The sequence below is a fragment of the Aythya ferina genome (assembly GCF_964211825.1).
Source record: "Aythya ferina genome assembly, chromosome: 19".
Classification (NCBI taxonomy): domain Eukaryota; kingdom Metazoa; phylum Chordata; class Aves; order Anseriformes; family Anatidae; genus Aythya; species Aythya ferina.
The window spans coordinates 11,563,576-11,582,516 of NC_140309.1; the positions used below are offsets into that span (position 1 = coordinate 11,563,576).

An 18,941-nucleotide genomic window follows, 5' to 3' on the forward strand; every position below is an offset into this window, starting at 1 on the left:
AGATCAAACAAAGTCACATAATCCTGAAGGAAGGGGAAGAACAGAACTTCAGCAACACACGCAAAGCCTCCCGAGGTTTAGAACATCACAACACATCCCACAAAAAGGTGACAGACCCCGACGGTAGCTGGTTTAAGAGTGAAAACTCCAGCGTCTGATCAGCTCAGAGGAGCTAGTTTGAGTTTTCTGGCCTAGGCAGTGCAGTACCACCCACCTGGAGCCACAGAGCTGAGGTTTGGGAAGACAGGAGGAGCAAAGGCAGCAGGGAGGGGGAGGCCAGGTGTAAGACACCAGGAATAGACAGTTAAAGGCAAAGCGTGTTTGCTCTAAGCAGTTATTCAAATATTGGCGTATTCGGGTTTATTGCAGTGCTTAGAAAAACAAAATTCTGCCAGATCCCTCCCTTCCAAATGTGATTTTGAATATAGCAGCAACAGTAACAAAAGGCTTTCAGGTAAGCTCATAGAAGAGGCTGTTTTTATAAAACATACAAAGAAAGGACATTTGTTTCCCCAGAGGTAACACTGTAACAGGTACAAACAAAACCAAGTGAGGATGATTTCAAGAGTCCGTTCAAAACAAAAGTTTAAAAAATGTTTTATGAGGTGTTATGAATGAATAAAGTTCAAAACAAATTGTTTAACACCAACAACAGGAAACTTTTCTTTTGGATGACCTGCGCAATTCCAGCCCCTGTGTTTCTTCTGTGTGCAATCAGATGTGCAGGTTACCAGCCACTGAAACAGGTGTTCCTGTTTAGCTCTTTGTTAACTCGGTGGCATTGGCATGGTTCGTCAAGATGCCTTCTAGATAAACACACACTCTCAGGCCAGCTTTGCCCTCCACCTGTTTCTCTATCCCACTGAGATGTTCAATAGCTCCTTTTAACTTTCTCTCTCTCTCACACAGGTCTGTGCGCGTTCCTGCTTCATTTTCTTCAATACCACATTTCATATATTGCAAGACATAGGATTTGATTGCATCCCCATTTTCTGTTATGGTTCTCCAAATTAATGGCAGGTCCGTGCTCTTTGCCAGACTTAGTAAGTGAAGCAGAGCCTGGCAGATCTGTGTTCTGAGGCTGGCACTGTACTTGAATTCCAGGAAGTCCTCAGTGTCTTCACTTTTCTGCAAGGCTTCCACCAAGGCATCCCAGATCTGGCAGAACTGCTCAGTGGGTCCGTAGCACTCCCTCTTGCTAGGGATGGAGAGGGCCATGGCTGATTTGATTCGGATTTTAAAATTCTTGCATGACTTCACTACTGAGGAAAGTGCATTATATGCTTGTGTGGTCCAAGGAGCCTCTCCTAATAGTAATAGAAATAAACACAACAACAACACAAACCCTTTTCAATCACTCAAAATACACAAAACTGTAAATATATCTCCAAAATATTTAATGGGCTTACATTTACTGCATTTATGCTGGTCTAATGAGAGAAGCAGGGCTTATGAAAACGAAAATAGTTTTAGAAAAGTGAATCTGGAGTGTTAATGAAGAGGAAAAGCAACACTTTGCATCTAATCACAGCTGTAAACCTGTTCTTTTCCAACATGACACATCCCACTGAACACGGCACAGTTATGACTGTATCAGCACTTCCAGGATCTGAACCTATTTCACTGGCTAGAGGTCTGGGAAAGACATACTTCTGGATATGACAACATGATTCAGCTCAGGTTGCTTTCTCCCCTCTTCCCAAGCACATTTCTAACAGAGACTAGTTAAAACCACACCTGCAGTATAAATCCAAACCCAGGGGACCAGTCTACTCACCAAGTGGCAAGGCAGTGTTCTTAAACACATTCCCCAGCGCGTAACAAGCGTTCCAGCGCACCTTCATGGTGGCCTCGCTCAGAACAGTAGAAATGAGGGCCTGAAGAGATTCCTCGATGGCTTCCTTAAACCTGGGGTTTGCTACATGATATGGTTGAAGGAAATGAAGAAGATTCCCAAGGGCCCGGACTGCATTGCTCTTTACCTGAAGGGGGAAAAAAAAAAAAAAAAAAAAAAAAAAAAGTTCCCACAACAGCATTTTGGCTTTTAGTTTATGGGCAAAGCCTTTTGACAAGCCTGCTACATAATCATGCACAGAGTCAACAAGGAACCCATCTGGAATTAAGCTGGTGTCTTTTCAGATGCAACTTGCTAAATACCATCAGAAAGATCATTCTCTGCAAATGATCATTCCAAAACAATTAACAATCCTCATGCTGTGGACAAGTACAAAATCAAGTGCCCTGCAGGCCACAGACATGGGAAACATCCCACACATCGACCCTCAAGAGAGGATGCTGACCAGCAGCTCACTGTCTGTTGGGGCAGAACACCCTAAAAGCAAGCAAATGGTGCCTTTTCTTTAAATGAAAATGTAAGAGCTAACTACACCACAATCCTCCACCCTCTTTCCCCCTCATACCTTGTCTTTGTCCTTGGATGCTTCAGTCGCAGACCGTAACATTTTCAACAGGAGGAGATCAGAAAATTCCTCTTGAAAACTTTGTCCCATTGTTTCCCTAGCAGAAGGATTACATTGTGAAAGACTGGCTCAGTTAATCCACTCTCAAAGATGTGATACAATCCTTTATAAAGTCATTTGAACAACCTTCACTCTTTAGAAGGCTAATATGTAAGGCAGACCTTACTACATGTGACCACTATGTTTATTAATTTAAAACCAAGCTATCAATGCAAGAAAGCCTGTTAGCAATGCATTACGTCTGTAATAAAAGACAGAGGGCAATGAATTGCTCAGAGGCAATTCATTAGCAGGAATATATGATAACTATTTCTCCTGTTAAAAATGTAACAGCGGGCTGGGCTTCCTCCAGCCTTTGGCTTGAGGAAGCGTTAAATATTTGTTACTCATACTTTTGTAGTATGTTAAAAGTAAAGTAACCAGGGAACATGCAATTACACCAAGTAACATACGGGAAAAAAACAGAAAACTGAAAAGTAATCTTGGAGCATTCTCCAGAATTAATGATTAGAAAGACCTCAAAATCAAGCAGTGAACTTGAACTCAACCTCAGCTGGGTACGGGATATTTGTAATACAGCCCAAGTGTCTACACATGCTGAAGAGTGGCTACAAAGAAGCATTCAGTTTTGACACAGTGACCACAGATTTTGTCTCTTTGATACTAAGTGCCCTCTATGTGCTACGGGAATACAGGCACTGAGAGGACCTCTGTGGGCCGAAGCCCGCTGACGTACATGTTGACAATCAGAGTGTCTGTAAGGTTGCCCAGGGACCAGGCTGCTTTGGCACGGACGTTCGGAGACTTGTCATGGAGGGAATTCAGAATTGCATTTGCTGTGTCTGCCACAAACATCACATCCTATAAAAGAAAAAAAAAAAAAAGTGATTAGAAAGTTTTAAAAATCTGCACGATTTCCTTAGTAACATACACATCTGGCCCTTCTAGGGAAAATGAGATGTGCACAGACTGCCTCTATTAACATATTCTTTCTTAGGCAAGAACTTGTAATGTGTTTACGGTGCTTTCTGTACAGGTTTGTTTGATCTTCAATTAACAGTCTAAACCACCATGGCGACCAAGCTCACCACTCTCCTAGGTAGCTTTTGCTGAAAGCTTTCACTGTATAATTTAATTCCATTGGCGCTTTAGTTACTTTGGATTTTAACATAATTACCTGGACTGTCAATTTTATACTCATCAAATCCCAATGTTAAGAAAGTAATTGCTTCACCAAGCTCCTTGTTGAGCTGCTTGTTTAATTTTCTTTTCTATGGTACATTACATTTCATTTTCATTCCTTTGCTCACGATAAAGGATATTGCTTGCAAAATATTTGAACTAAAATTGCAGCATCAGCTACTGCATAATTTGTTTTTGTTAAAAATCACTCACTTAAGGCTACATGGCAAAAAAAAAAAAAGGCTACTAACCCAACCAAGCTAAGATCAAATTGTTGTGGAAGCTAATCAGCATTTCTCTCAAAATGAGCTTTACTTGTCAGTTGTAAGCAAAACTGAAGCCCCGTCCTGTTAAATACTTTAGACCGAAAGCAAGAAGGAAGGTCAAGTCATTGCAAACAAATTCAGGTCCCATATCTCATGGTTTATCAATTCCATTCTAAAATGGTTCAAAATAAGAAAAAAAATAAACAAGTTTTGACCTGACGAAGGCAAGAGAAGAGGATGTAGACTCCGAGGGCACGTGCAGCAGCAGCTTTTACCAGCGGGGTCTCACTGTGGTTCAGGCCAAGCAGCAGAGTGATGCACAGGATCTGCTGGTCATTCTGAAATGAGAAGCAGTCATGGCAACAGGGAGAAACTGAAAAAAGTCTTAAAGACACCTGACAAGTACTCTGAAAGACCACAATATATGGAAACTATAGAAGCTACCACTCAGAGTGCACTCTTTTCTTCAAGGTAAATTGACGGGCATTTCTGGATGCCACATAGAAAACCACAACACTTCCAGAAAAAAAAAAAAATTGTCTTGTTGCTATTAGATAATACCATGAAGGAATCAAAATATTATCTATCATCCAAATGCAGAAGGTAAATGGCCCATCAGAGGTAAAACAACCTGGATCGGTTGCTTTCTCCTGTCACTTCGTAAACAAGGACAACAAGGTAGATTAAGTTCATCCTGGACAGATTGCCAGTTTACCAAACCGCGACAAAGATCTTTGTTTCATCAGAGCAAAGGGTCAGAGTGGGCACTGACTTGACCCCACGTGACCACAGGGACAAGAGAGTGTACAGGATCAAAGTACAGCGCGATGAGGTACATGCTGTACTTGGAGAAACCAGATGGAGAATACCAGAGATACTGCTGTACTAGCAATTCTTGGGCAAATGAGATCTGGCAGAGCGCTCCCCATCAAGAAGGGCACAGTGACATAAAAGGAGCTGCACAATGCAGTGGTGGTACACTGCCAAGGCTTTCATGTTTAGAAGCATATTTCATGTTGCAAAAGGAGAGGAGGGCCAGCATATTCGTTTGCTTCTGCCAGGGCAAACACTGCAGTTTAATGTTTTAAAAGCCAGCCAAAAGAAAAAACCTGCATGCAAATTGGTGAACATCAGTCCACGGCTGTTAGCTCAGCTCTCTTCAAATGCTTAACCAGCAAAATAGCAACCCTTCACCCCTCCCTCATGCGATGAAATTCTTGCCCTCCATCCCATGCATCAATAGCCAAGGCTGAGTATTCATAGCAGGGCCAAAAGGCTTCTTTGACCCACAGTTTAATTGGTTTGTGAGACTAATTACTCTCAACATTGCCTTCTCCAGTCTTCAATAGTCACAGCTTGTTCAGAACGCAAGAAATATTCTAGGCGGCTTCCCTGCCCTCTCCATATAATTTTTAAAGGCTTTATATTAATACAATCTAGCAGACAAGAAAAGTTTCAGTAGGTAAAAATGCCAAGCTTATAGAAGTGCTCCATTACCTGCAGACTGCCAAAAGCTTCTGGCAAGATGGAGGACAGAGCATCACAGGCACTCGTCTGAAGAGTTGCATGTTGAGAATTCTGCAGAGCACCAGGTAGAGGGCCATTTAACATCATAGTCCAGAAAGTGACAACCTGCAGAAGCAGACAGGTTTACCTGTTAAAACTCAGCAGTTATGCCTAAGTTCTATAATAGTTTGTCTTTTTTTTTTTTTTTTTTTTTACAGTCATTTAGAAGACAAAGAGTAGGTAGCAAAATCACACGTGACAGCAATTACAACTATTTGGAACCCTAAAACAATTAACATCCAGAATGAAGTATTTAAGATATTTTAGTACTGCTATAAAGTACTTCTTGGCTGAGTTGTGTTTGTTCCTTCTCAGGGGGATACACCCACTTATACTGCATCAGGCAGAAGCACGATTCCGTTCTTGAAACCACGAAGCCGGGTATTTTCATTTACAATTTTACACTGACAATTTCCATTCACAACAAGTTACAGGAAACCACTACTACTGGACACGTTTCCCAGCTGGCAGGGTCACTGGTGACAAGCTTAGGATTTAGTGTACTCTAAATAACTTTTTCAAATTACCTGTTGTTCACAGAACGCCGTAACACTAGATGTCTACATCTAGGCTTTATGGAGCAGTAATGACACATGCAGTTTGGACTGGTCTTCCAGCTTCCTGACTTACATCAGGCAGGAAGAAGTGGGATGAGGAAAGGTAGAGGCACTGTTAATACCACGTAAAAAGATCACTTACCTACAGCCTAAAATAAATGCCAAAATAATGGAGGAAGTGTACACAAATCCAGTACCTAAAAAGCTGCAGGTATTTACTCCTGTTCTGCTTTCCTGTAATTGATTTGTTCCCACGCCAGTAACTTTGCAGGGAATTCAAGAAAGGAAGCTCTGAGTGCAATCTCAGAGGGAGCCCACACACTTACCGTGCTGACCGGTACTCTCTGCTCAGGGGCAACAGCTGAATCGGGTTTGTACTGCTGCACTATACCTGTGCCCAGCTCCTCCAGAAGCTGCAAGGAGACAGAAAGCAGCTAGGTCTTTATCAAGGATGACTCAAGTACCACAGAACTACAGTAACCTTTATCTAGGGCTATACTTATTTACCCAAGGAACAAAAATATGAGATCCAGTATTAATTTGGACTCTATTCTGTCCCTGCTAGTGAAGAAATTAGAGGAGAAGCCTTTCTTACATAAAGTCCCCAGCTAAAGCAGCATAACAAATTGCTGGGTAAAGAGATTTCCTTTGAGTAACAGGCCAAACATTTGTTAAGAATTCAAGACTAGAAGTAGAAGGTGCACTTCCCAAACTGGCAGGGTGCTGCATTTCCAAAGAGCTACAGCAGGTACCAGCTCATTACAAAGTGCTGCTACATGAAAAACTCTCTGAATATTCAGCATTAGTCATCTGTATTTGCAAAGCACACGGAATGGCAAAACTGACTTGGTAAAATAACGTTGGTGTTTTCTCACACTCTTACTTTGGCTCCGTGAAGCTGAATGGATGGATCCATTTCTTCCATGCATTTGCAAGCCACTTCTCCAAGTTCTAGCAAATAGGTCTGAGCCATAGAGAAATACCCTTTTACAAGAAGAGCCAATACCTAAACACAACCAAAAGATAAACTCAATTCAGCATTTTTTCCTTCTATTACACCAAACCATCCGAAACACAGACAGCATGTAAACAGGCAAACCAACACAGGAACCATATACTGAAGTCTGATGTAACAGACACACCTTACAGCACGACTTCTAGAAGAGTAGAGCTAATTAAGAACTTTCTGATTTCATGATCTTGTTCAAAAAGGAGCCACAAAAGCACTATTGGGTAGCAACACAATGAATTATTTACCGTAAGTCAAATGAGGTGTCCTGTAGCAAAAAAAATAAAAAAATAAAAGCAAGAGTGTCTGTAAGAGTAATACATCCTGCATCCCCTGCAATGCTGCTGCTGTGTTCTGCGAAGCTGGATTTAACAAATATGCACTGTTCCAGAAGTATGAGACACTTGGGATGCAGACTAAAAAATCTTATAGTTTTCTATGGTTACATGAAGAAAAACAGCGCCAAGACTCAATGTTCACAGGTGGTACTTTAGCCATGCAGCATCATCCTGCAGCTCTTTCCACTCTGTTCATTAACTGCAATGTTCCCCCACCCCCATTTTCTAGCAAACCTTTACATTTAGATTCTGTACAGAGGAGTTAGCATGGGGGAAAACTCATAGCTTTCACCAGATGCCAGCACTTAAAGCCAAATAAGATTTTAAAATAATAAAAGTACCAAAAATCAAGCCGAACTCACTGCTGCAGCTTTACCCTGGGAGGGCCTTGCTGCGGCCACAAGCATAGAATCAAAATGCTACTGCTCCTTCAGCCACAACAGATCAGAAACGCTGCTCTAGCAAATGCTTTCACCTCATCTCACTGAGCGAGCTAAGAACAAAGGCAACCCACGAGATTCAGCTGATGTGAGGCAATTTGATATTGTACCAGGCTGTTCATTTTACAAGCTCACTGTAGCGAACTGTTCACCATCACCTGCAAGGATTCCAGTCGAACAGGAGATGGCTCATAAACGCTCCCAGATGGGAAGTTCGCATCGCTGTCAGAACAGGAATCCTCTCTGGGCAGAACAACGATGGAAATACAGAGACGAATAAGCCAGCATGGTTCTGGAGACGTACATCCCGCTGGATTATCTGGAGACTCCCCTTCCAAGGGGGGAGCTTTTCTCCACTGCTCAGAAGAATTAAAACGATGAGGGGTTCCACTACCGCTACTGTTTAGCCCTGAAGAACTGGGCTGTTGCAAAAGTAACTGCACCTCTGGTAAAGGTGCTTGGGCAGATACTACAGCCCCTAACAACGTGAGGCTAGAAACTCGAACGTTAACATCTGCAAGAAAGAACAGGGAGGGGGAAGAGAAAGGCAGCTCATTAGCATCTCACGGATACCTCAGAATTTTTTCAGACATTTTCAAAGGAGACTGATCATAACATATAACTTGATGGTGCTACCTTTACTTATGTATTTATAATATTGCATAATAACCAATGCTGAATTAAGGAATAACATGCAAAGAGACTCCAGATATACAGAACAAACCTTTATGACAGATGTATGGCTTTATCTGGTTCCAGACTCTTGTCAGCAACCCAGGATTTAAACGGCTGTATGGTGCATTTGAAACCAAATTTGCAAGGCACTGAAACACATAAAAGCATACATGGAGTGGTGGTTACAACTTCAGCCTGGCCTCTAATACGTTTGTTCCTACATTTGCAGTTTAGTCCATTTAGACAGCTAAGTATCTAAGGACACCTGAAAAAAAATGACCCAGTTAGCTGCTCTTTGAAAACTGGTTACAAACGTGGCTCCTACAACAATTATTAAAGTACTGTGACCTGGCATAAAGACCAATAGCCCACAAAAAACTTTTGCTTCTTAAGATGGCAGTTTGGATTCAAGTCTCAAAGGCAGGTTAAGTCTCCACAATCATTATACAGGCTTATTCACCTCAAAAAAAGAATACATGAAAGAAATGCAGAACAAGAGAACTGCACTAAAGAGAAAAGAGACCCTAGGCCTTTGTATAAAGACTCAGTCATCGAAGCTCTGTGATCTGATGACAGTATTTGCCCCTCTTGTCCCATGGTCCTCAACAGCTACAAGAACTTCTGTGCATTCTTAATTCAAAAAGAAATCTAGATACCAGTATCAGCTCTTGGGTAGCAATTGAAACACTGACAGTGCAATTACCTTGATGATTTGCGTTAGTGTTTGAAAAGATGATTCTGCCACCAGGGCTAGCAGCAGGCAGCGGTGCAGCTCCCGGATGCTAGAAGCAATAGTTACAGAAAAGGGTGTAAAAGCTCTCTTGTGATCATTAGCATCTTCAGCAACAGAAAGAAACTGCTTCGAACCTTCCAGAATGGCTGAGAGAACTTGAAGAGAACAGGCACGTGTCTGAAATGACAAAACATTTCTGTTAGCCACAGCAGATCTTTTGAGAAAACGCTATTTTCTCATAGCCCTTCTGGAATGATCATCTCAAGCACGTGATGAGTATCACGTTTTTACTCCGTAAGGTTAATAACTGAAGATTAATACTTGAAAAATACAATGCTTCATCTACTCAAAACTGTCTAACCTTTGGAGAAGGGTCCTTTAAAGCAATAGTCATCAGGGACACTGACTGGGGGCTGCCAATGCCAGGTGCATCAGGAACAAACGCTGACCAGTAGCCATAAAGAACTCTTTTTTCTATCGATTTGATAGTAGAGAGGAAACAGGCTAGAGCCCCTTGACGAACTTTGGCTTGATAAGACCTTAAAAACAAATAAACAAAAAGATTAATGGAATAGCAGCAGTGAAAAGTAATGGATTTAACCTCTTTCATGTTAGTGACTAGCTGTGAGAGCAGTAAGTGAAGTGTTTTAGACCAAAACAGGGAACAGAAAGAACAAGTTTACTTTCAAGCCAATATTAATTACTGCCTTCCATTTTTCTTGTACCACAACATAAATGGAAAAGTGATTTTTTCAACAGTTTTGATTAAGAACAAAGCACTGGAATCCCCTGAAAGGAAGTCTGCACACTTGTAAAATTGGTACTAGACCCACAGGAACAAAAGGTATGATTTAATGTGATAAACTTAAATTGTTGTAAAAACAGCACTACTGGCTACTACGTTTTATGATTACATGAACAACAATAACCTCGTTTTGCTCTGTATTCCACCTTCAGCATCAGAATATTCTGACTCACTGCTGCTGATTCTCTTCCAGCTAGTACAGTGTGAAGATAAGTGATCCTTTCCAGCAGGCACACACGCAGCATCCGATGCACACGTCTGAGGATCTGAACAACGACTGTTCTGTGCATCCCCCAAGCGCGGTTTCAGCATGTCAACTCCACGGATCGATTCCTTTCCTGTATCACACAGATCTTCTCTTCCTTCTTCTGCAAACTCTCCTTTCTTTTGTTTCCCTTTGGACTTTTTTCTTCGGTTCTGTTTAAAAAAAAAATAGATTATTTAAAAAAAATGAAGTAGTATCTATAAAGATGTGCAAACGTTTTATAGTGGTAAATCTTTTACTAGGGGAAAAATCTCCTCTGAAAATAAAGCTAATTGTTAATCCAGACAAAAGCAGAGTTCAATATAATAAACCATGCCCTTTGTATAAGGGCATCGACACATAACTGTTTTAGTTTCTAAACAAGTCATGTTTAGATGAAATTTAGTTTTACTATGAGCTATCACAGCTATTTAGCATCTTCAGTGCAACAATACTGCGTGTATAAATGTAATAAAATATACAATATTGTACATGTCTAAAAAAAAAAACACACCATCAGCATCTGAGACTGCAAATTCTGCCTATTAATTACAGTAAAATCAGTGTACTAACACTCTAATGTAAATAAACAATTCATATCTGAATACTCTCAAAGAAGCCAAAGCTTAGTTTTTATCAGTAAAACAAAAGACTTTCAATTAAAAAATATGTATATTTAAAAAACATATTTTGCACAAAATTAATAAAAACAGCCAGTGCTTTTGCAGTTCTTTTGGATTTATACATGTAGTAGTTATTTAACATCTAAAAAGAAATGAGTCAACATGACTACCTAACTTTGGATTACCAATTACCCGAAAGACATTACAGGGAAGAAAAAAAATTTACAGGGTTAAAAAATAACCTGTACAAGAATTAAGCAGAACAGATAGGGAGAGGAAAAGCAGAAAAAAAATAAAAAAGAAATAAAATCAGTCCTTAAGTATCAGTCTCTAGGTGAACTTGACTTTCCTTAGAAAAAGTCAAAATGACTGTGCAGATGTTAGGAGAGAAAATGCAATTTATAAAATAAAAAAAACTTTGGCTAGTCTGCAAGCATCGACTCCACACCTCTGCAGGCCAAGAATTCTTGGCTACAGACGAATATCTGATGCACACAGCTTAAGTCAAGAAAACCAGCCTCTGCAGAGCCATTTGTTCTTGTCACCTGAGTTCACAAAGCAGTTTTATTCAGTGCAGGGATTTATAACCAATATCTTTAAAGAAAAAAAAAAAAGTATCACATGCCCAAAATGCAAAGAGACCGTTAGCCACCAATACCATATCAGGCACATACAACCTCAACAAACAGGCACACGAGTACGCAGGAGAATCAGTCCGATTTCAGTTTACCCCTGTTGTCTTCGAGGCGGCCGGCTCTGGCTGCTCCTGCTTGACAGGCGACCTTTTGTCATACTGAGGTAACGGGGCTGGGTACAAGGCTGCAGGCACCTCTAAGCTCAGTCCTGGCAGGCCATGAAACATACACTTCTGGAAGAGTAACAGAAACGTTAGCGTTCTTTTCCTTTTTGATGCACAAAGATTTGCTCTATGTTTCCTCAGGTGTTCATCAATTTTCCCTTTGGCTTGTGATCCATCCTTCACGTCTTGCCTCTCCCCGTGCTATGTAACAGCTATCTCCAGAAGGATTTCAAGTAGGTCCAAAAACAAACAAACAAACAAACAAAAAACACAGGCCTCCCATCTTTTTAATTTGTATTTCACACTACATCTTCCCCCCACGCTCAGGCTTCTCTGCTTTGTCTTCCTCATCTTCCCATACTGTTTTGCACTCCATGGGCAACTGGAACGTGCACTTTCCAGTGTCTGTTTCTGTATTTACCTTTAATACTGCAAGAAGAGATCCAAGTTGGTCAGCTTGCATCAGTTTCATCTTCCCGCCATTCAGAAGTGACTGGATACCTTTCAGTGCATTCTGTAGCAACTGAAAGCACAAAGCACAGAATTACTTTTCCTTCCCAAACACTGAAGGATCACATCTCTTAGGTGACCTTCTAGGCAGTTAAAGCTTTGCTCAACATAGTTACTTTGACAGTTATTTATAATATCATATTAAAGCAAAAAAAAAAAAAAAAAGTCTATTTAAGCAAAATCTCAGTTGAAAACCTTCCAAGTTTCAAATATTCCAAATTCCAATATTCCAGCAGCACAATTTCCTAATTAGAACATCCTAGACTCACACTTACCACACAAAAGGTGATGTCATCTACATCAGAGGTTTTTGAAGACTGCAGAACACTTAGGAAAGTTTGAAAACAGACACTTCGGTAGGGCTCATCCAAGTATGGCTGTCCAGGCACACTAAAATTAAAGCAAGAGACAAATCATTGCTTTATAATCTGTCTCTTGACTTACTGTAGGAAGAGAGGGAAACTGCATCACTTTAATCTTTGCTGCCATAAGTACCATAAAGTAAGAGCTGGCCATTGCTGCAGTAGCTTTAGGGTCATTAAGCAAATTCCTTTCTAAGGGATTCCTAAGCAGCTGTTTCCAAAACTTTTAGTTACTTCAAGCCACCAAAGCATGTTTGATAACATTTAGAGGACAGCCCTAATATTGCAAGTGATTTTCCTGAAATTAGAATCACGGAATAGCTGAGGTTGGAAGGTACCTCTGCAGATCAGCTACTCCAAGCCCCTTGCCCACAGCACGGCCGATGACAGCAGGTCGCCCAGGACCACGTCCGTTCAAGTTCTAAGCACCTCCAAGGATGGAGATCTCACAACCTCCCAGCAATTACCGCAGGACCAGACAAAACACTTTCTTTTCTTCCCTAAGCATGTCCCACAATAACACTGTTCCAGAAATCTGAGAGTTCACAGTTTTATCTGCAGATGGTACAATAGCTTGAAGCACTAAAGTTTTAGGTTTCAAGTTTGAGCATATCCAGCCTACGGGTCCCACATTTGCTGTTCCTAGCGCAGACAGAGCAGACCAGCTGCCCGTGCTGTCAGATGCACATCTTCTAAGGCATCCACTCCACCACCTGCAAAGGCTGGTACGCACCTGAGACACAGGTTTGCCATGCTGTGCAGTGCTGCTGTCCTGAGCTCCGTGTTGGGCTGAGCAGAATCACTGAACTGCACCAGGAGTCCCGTCTTGCCCAGCAAATCCGGGAGATACTGAAACAAACCAGCAAAAGTCACTAGGGGTTAATGCTCTTCCCTCAGCCCGATGGCTCTTTTGTTTGGTAGCTAAATATATCCATGCTACAAAAAAAAAAAAAAAAAAAAAAAAAAGATTTGTCAGCTGCAATTTCAAATTCCAGAGACAGATTATGTTCACCAAAATGACCAGATAACGTGCATTTCCAAAGCTCTCCTATTTTGTATTAAAAAAGTACTGAGCGTGAGCATAGCTCAGGCTGAGTCACAATTTATGCCTTCTTCCCAGACATAAAGCTAAGTTAGTAACAACTGCTGTACCAAACTGCTGCAGTTTTCTAGGCTACAAACCCACACAAGCTGGCAGCTACAACACTGCCAGCATCACTACCCTGTGCTCCAGACAAACAGCAGAAACTGCTCTGCAAACTGCCAAATGCTGGTGGTAGCAAGAGAATTCAACGTATCAACCACTATCAGTCATGCTGCAGCCACAAGGAGCTTCGTGCAAGCCCCAGACTGATACTAGAGAGCCTTGACTTTGAAGTGGCTTTGAGCCCACTGCACACCAAAGACCTGATCTGGTTGTGGGATATATTTCCGGATCCTCAGTGGAGCCTGCTGAGTAATGTGCAATTTGAAACTCCCTACATCCTTCCTGCCTGACGCACAGACAAACCAGGGGGCTTAGTCTGCAGACTGAGCCTGGCACCCTTCTTTCACAGCGTGCCTTTGGCTCAAGCCAGATCCTAGATGGTCCCTGCAGCTGCAGCCTGCAGGTAGGGCATCATTCAGCATGGGAAGAATCTTGTCACCTACTGATTGTTACAACATACACCTAACACACCTGAATGTCAACTTTTCCACAGGTACTAGGCACAATTTAAACGGGGTCTAATATTAATCTAAAAGGTAAAGTGGTTTGAGAACATGATATATTTTCTATTACCCTCCCCTACTCTAAAAAAAAAAAAAAAAAAAAAAAAACAGTAGAAGTTGCAAGTATTTCTTGGTTAGCTTCTCCTAGTTTGTAAACCCACCTTCTGACATTTAGGTCCATTATTGTAAACAAGAGCTGCTAAAGCTTGTAGAACTTCTACGTGTGTCCAAGAGCTGCACTGCTTAAGAGCAGAGATGCAGTAGGAGAGGAGAAAATTCAAGTTCTGTTCATCAAATGTCACCTGCCATAACAGAAAAGGATTATGGTCAAGAAAATTGCATCATCCTGTAGTGCTAAGATCAATATATCTACCCTCCTAACGGGTACAGACTCATGTAATCTGGCTGTTAAAATTACACATCATCACAGAATCAGGCTACAATTAAGAAAATTATAGATTCACACAAATATCTTATAATTAAGAGTATTTTCTATGGCGTATTAGTTATGACTGGGAGCTGTTTTTTTACACGAGGAAGCTGTCAGCCAGGCTAAAGCCACAGATCAGAACCTCAGCTAAGAGTAAAGGAACAACAGAGCAAAAATCCAAGTGAATTTGCATGAAGGCCTGTTCCACAGCCCTGTAAAAGAAACAAAAAGAAATAAAAGGCCTCTCTGGCCAAACTTTCTGTACCTGGAATCTGTTTAGCAAGTGGTAGATGAGCTGGCAGACTTTGCTGACGAGATGTGCCTGATCGAGATGAACCAGCTGGCAGGCTTGGACAAGCAAAGCACAAACATCCTGGAACAGAAAGCGTAAGTTTATGAATTAGAGGCGACAAACCTGGGGTGGAAACCACATCACCGGCTAAGCCTTGGCTCTCACAGGCGGTATAACACCGACATCGATGTGTGTGGTGACTGAGGAAAGCTCCCGCTCGGGAGCCTTCCCTTCCCCTTGCCCATCACCCAAACTGCGAACATCAGGGCAAAACTAAAGCCGGTAACGATGGCCAAACCCAAAACAAAACCAAAAAAAAAAAAAACCATCCCGGGGAAGCTCTGAGCCCACCCGCACCGCTCACGCGTGGGTTTGCCCCGCGGGCTACCTGCGGGCTGGGCCCGGCCACCGCGGCGGGCCCGCAGCTGTCGGAGATGAGCTGGTCCAGCAGCAGGTGCAGCTCGGTGCGGCGGCCGCCCGAGGGCTGCTCAGAGCCCGGCTGAAGGCGGAGGGCGCCCAGCCGAGCCAGGCAATGCCGGAACGAGCCGCCCGGCTCCGGCCCCGCCATCTTCAGCTCCTCCCGGCAGCGGCGTTATGGCAACGCCATGGCCCTTCCGGGGCGCCTATGGCGGCCGCGCCGGGCGGGGAGGGAGGGAGGCTGCAAAATGGCGGCGGCGGGAGGAGCGAGGGGAATGGGGGCGGGCGGCGGGTGGTTGTGAGGGCGGCAGGGGGCACTGCCCGCCCGCAGCCGGCCCGCAGCGATCGGGGCTGCCCCTCAGGGGGTGTCCGCGTTTTGTAGGTGGTAAAACTTCACGCAGAGCTACGCGGTCGCGTCGTTATCGCGTGTTCATGTCGCGACAGGGCGACTTGATGGAGCTGCCGGTCCAGCCGTCGCCCTGTGGAGAGCTCGCTGCTGTCCGGTGCTGTGGGAGGCGAAGTGATGACGAGCAGCCCGTGGCCGCCTTCGCCGTGGCAGAATCGCTCTGAGGGGTTCTTCACCAAGTGGTTTTGGTGTGAAAATGAGCAAAATTGGGGCCTCTGCCAGGCAGCGAGCGCTGGCGGGAGGTGCACCCTGGTACAGCTGGGGGCTGCTGGACACGGCACAGCCCTGTGGGTTTGGCATTTCAGAGCCAGGAATGTCAGCGGTGCCTTCCCAGCTCTGCTTGGTGCAAATTTCCACCAAACCCACGCTCGGGGACCGTCTTCGGTTTTGTTCCTTTTGTCACCGCCTTATTTTGTGATTTATTATTTCGAAAGCTTCTTAATACGTACTTAAAGCTCGTCCTTCCTCGTTGCCCTTTGTTTTTAAAGTGCTGCTGAAATTTGCGTTTTGACAGCAGCCCCTGCTTTTGTTAGGCCCTAATAAATCTGGGACTGAAACCACCACATGGGTTTATAAAGCAACCAAAGGCAGAGCTCTTGAAGTAATTCCTCTTCACCAGAGTTTAGGGAGTAATTTCTCTGAATTTGTTGACATGGAGACACATCTTACCAGCACCTAGTAAGCCTTCACATTTGCTTGCCCCTCAAAAACCCCAAACAAGAGCAATCATTGCGCAGTATCCAGCAGTGGCCGTGAGGGAAAAGAGCACAAGTCCGCCACTGTTAAACACGCTCTGCTACTATCATGCAAATACATCTGGTTCGACAGCACAGAGCCAGACTTCAAAGGACAGAGAAGTCATTAGAATCACAGTTCAAAGAAAAAAGTGAGCAGCTGGGTTAGGCCATCTGGTACGGGACATAAAATGGTCTCTTTCTTCCCCAGTCAGTCTATGAAATTTTCATTAATTGTAGGAACACCTTCCAACATTAAGCAACATAATATTGTTTAAACTGGAAGTCTTAATAAATCATCAACGCTCATATCTTAGGAAAACAAAGTACCTGAAATCTGGTGGGTTCTTTCCTCACCTGCAATGCCATGTGCCATAATTACAATTTTAGCTCAGTATTTTCAAAGCAAATTAGTGGGAATTGGATTCCTCAGCTCCTTTGAAGGTCCCGGGAAAGAATGTGGAAAGGACGGCTCCCCGGGCTGCAGGGGAATCTCCTTCTCTATTGATTTCAGGAGCTGTGTTTGGCTTAAAAACATGCAAAAGAAAGAAAGCGTCCTCCAGGCTGCATCACCGGGGCTTGCAGCGGGGTCTGTGCTTCCCCAGGTGGCAGGACTGGGGCCAGGCAAACGCTGACTGCCAGAAGGGCTGGTGCTGGGCACGATCCTCTGTGTGAAGCAGGAGCTGGTGCTGACAGTGGTGGGGAATCCACCAAGACAGTCCTCTGCAAGAACCCGTGAGAATATATGGATAAATCCACGGCTGGAAAGCTTATGGCAGGGTTAGGGGAATCCAAAATCACTGAGATGAGGTGAGCTGCACTGGCCCGCAGACCTGGGAGAGTTCCCATGGGGATAACGTTCTGTGAACCGTGGCTGATTATGGCTTAAATGAAACCCACCTCCATGCAGCACCCCAGTGGATATCCAAGCCGAGAGAAATTCCAGCTCCGGCAGCGTAAGCACAGCTCAGCAGAAATCCCCGTTTCAGATGCTCTTATCTCCAGGCCCCCAAGAGCTCCCGGAAATTGCTATTCCTGTTGAATATATGGATGAGTTCCTTGAAATTCAGGCAGGTGGTTTGATAATGCAGGGCTGGTGACAGCTGCCACGGGGAAGCCACACGGAACAGGGGCCATAGCAGAGAGCTCAAGGGCATGGCAGATACCTGCTGATTTTGATAAAACGATGACCTGGGAACTGCTGCCATTCCTCCCTGCCTCCTTGCATTTCAGATCTGTCAGCTGTGTCTGTTCCTGGAAAAGGCAGAACAGAGAGAATTCATCTTGATCTTATTGCCCTGGGAGAATAACTGGCCCAAAACTCAGATCAGAATTTCAGGGCGTTTCTTTGCCAGGCTCCCCAGGATGCTGCTGTTGCCATCAGTCCTCCAAATTTCCCAACTTTTCACCTCTTACCAGCATAATTTTGAAACAGCTAGAACACCTGAATCTAGAAAAAATCCACGTGCCCAGGGCAGCAAGCACACACATGCAGATTCTCCATCCCAGGGACGTTCAGGAATGGAGATTTAGTGAGTGCCCCTGCCTGCGAGATGCTACACGTTTACTGTCCCCCAAAGGCACGTGCAGACTCAGCGCAGCACTCAGCATTATCTCCGCTGGTGCCAAAGGTGTCTCCCACTGCACTCCCCAGCTGTTTTCCCAAGCTGCGGGCCAGCTGACGGACAAACAGCGCTGGCTCCGGGTTTGTTTGCCCCTGAAGGACAGACACGGATACTTGGAATATTTTCCTAATCTCGTTTTCTCATGCAAGCGACTGCTGGCGAAGTCGGGGTTGTTGCTGCACGGTGGGTTCAGAGGTGGGATGTGGGGATGGGACGCGGCACGCAGAGCACCCACAAGCAGCAGGAAGGTGCCCACCCGCACTGCTGGGACCCCACTGCCCGCATCCAGCCCAGGCTGGGTCCCCCACCCAGCTCCCTGAGCCCTCAACCTGCCCTGGTGACCTGGCTAATTTGGCTAATTCCTCCTCTCCGGCAAGGGGCATTAAACCTCCTTCCAAATGGGAATGCTGCGGTCTGAGGTCACCCAGCCCTCCTGAGAACCAGGGCTCAGGTTTCCAAAACTATTTCTGGGTGAAGGACTACCGGACTTATTTAGCGGCTTAACGTGGCTGGGCTGGGAACTGCAGCTGAGGCTGGCGCGGTGATTTGGAAGCACAGCTGGTACCGGTTGGCCCCTGCATCCCGCTCGTGCTCCTCACCCTGGGTTTTGCCTTCCCAGGCAGAGGCTGGGACGTTCCCGTGCCGCCTCCGCAGGAGGTGACGGGGACCCCGGGGACACCGGTGGAGCCTGGCTGGTGGCAGCGAGCCTGCGACACCTCCCCCTCTGCACAAAATAGC

General features: G+C 44.2%; 1 protein-coding gene across 2 annotated transcripts; it reads right to left on the reverse strand.

Moving 5' to 3' along the window:
• Window positions 1-448: 448 nt before the first annotated feature.
• Window positions 449-18,666, reverse strand: HEATR6 (HEAT repeat containing 6). Of its 2 annotated transcripts, XM_084492854.1 has the most exons (22): window positions 18,546-18,666; window positions 17,745-17,832; window positions 17,479-17,613; window positions 14,995-15,102; window positions 14,461-14,601; window positions 13,323-13,438; window positions 12,503-12,617; window positions 12,139-12,240; window positions 11,649-11,786; window positions 10,176-10,468; window positions 9,608-9,785; window positions 9,217-9,423; window positions 8,563-8,662; window positions 7,997-8,352; window positions 6,935-7,057; window positions 6,378-6,464; window positions 5,426-5,560; window positions 4,144-4,266; window positions 3,217-3,341; window positions 2,421-2,517; window positions 1,778-1,982; window positions 449-1,307 (listed from the first exon to the last, which is right to left on the reverse strand). In XM_084492854.1, exons 3-22 carry the CDS (start codon window positions 17,482-17,484, stop codon window positions 757-759), a joined length of 3,306 nt encoding a protein of 1,101 aa, XP_084348980.1. In that variant the 5' UTR covers window positions 17,485-17,613; window positions 17,745-17,832; window positions 18,546-18,666; the 3' UTR covers window positions 449-756. The 2 variants fall into 2 exon arrangements, with proteins under 2 accessions (XP_084348980.1, XP_084348979.1); XM_084492853.1 differs by lacking the exons at window positions 17,479-17,613; window positions 17,745-17,832; window positions 18,546-18,666 and adding an exon at window positions 15,410-15,679.
• Between the last annotated feature and the right edge of the window lie 275 nt (window positions 18,667-18,941).

Bases quoted from the DNA above. Each gene is read 5' to 3' on its own strand.
- HEATR6 (XM_084492853.1), bottom strand. From the start codon at position 15,589: ATGGCGGGGCCGGAGCCGGGCGGCTCGTTCCGGCATTGCCTGGCTCGG. The intron at 13,439-14,460 runs GTGGGTTTACAA...GGTTTGTTTCAG, and splicing joins ATGGACCTAAATGTCAGAAG to TATCTCCCGGATTTGCTGGG. The intron at 6,465-6,934 runs GTAAGAGTGTGA...GTCTCCTTGCAG, and splicing joins TTCAGCTTCACGGAGCCAAA to CTTCTGGAGGAGCTGGGCAC.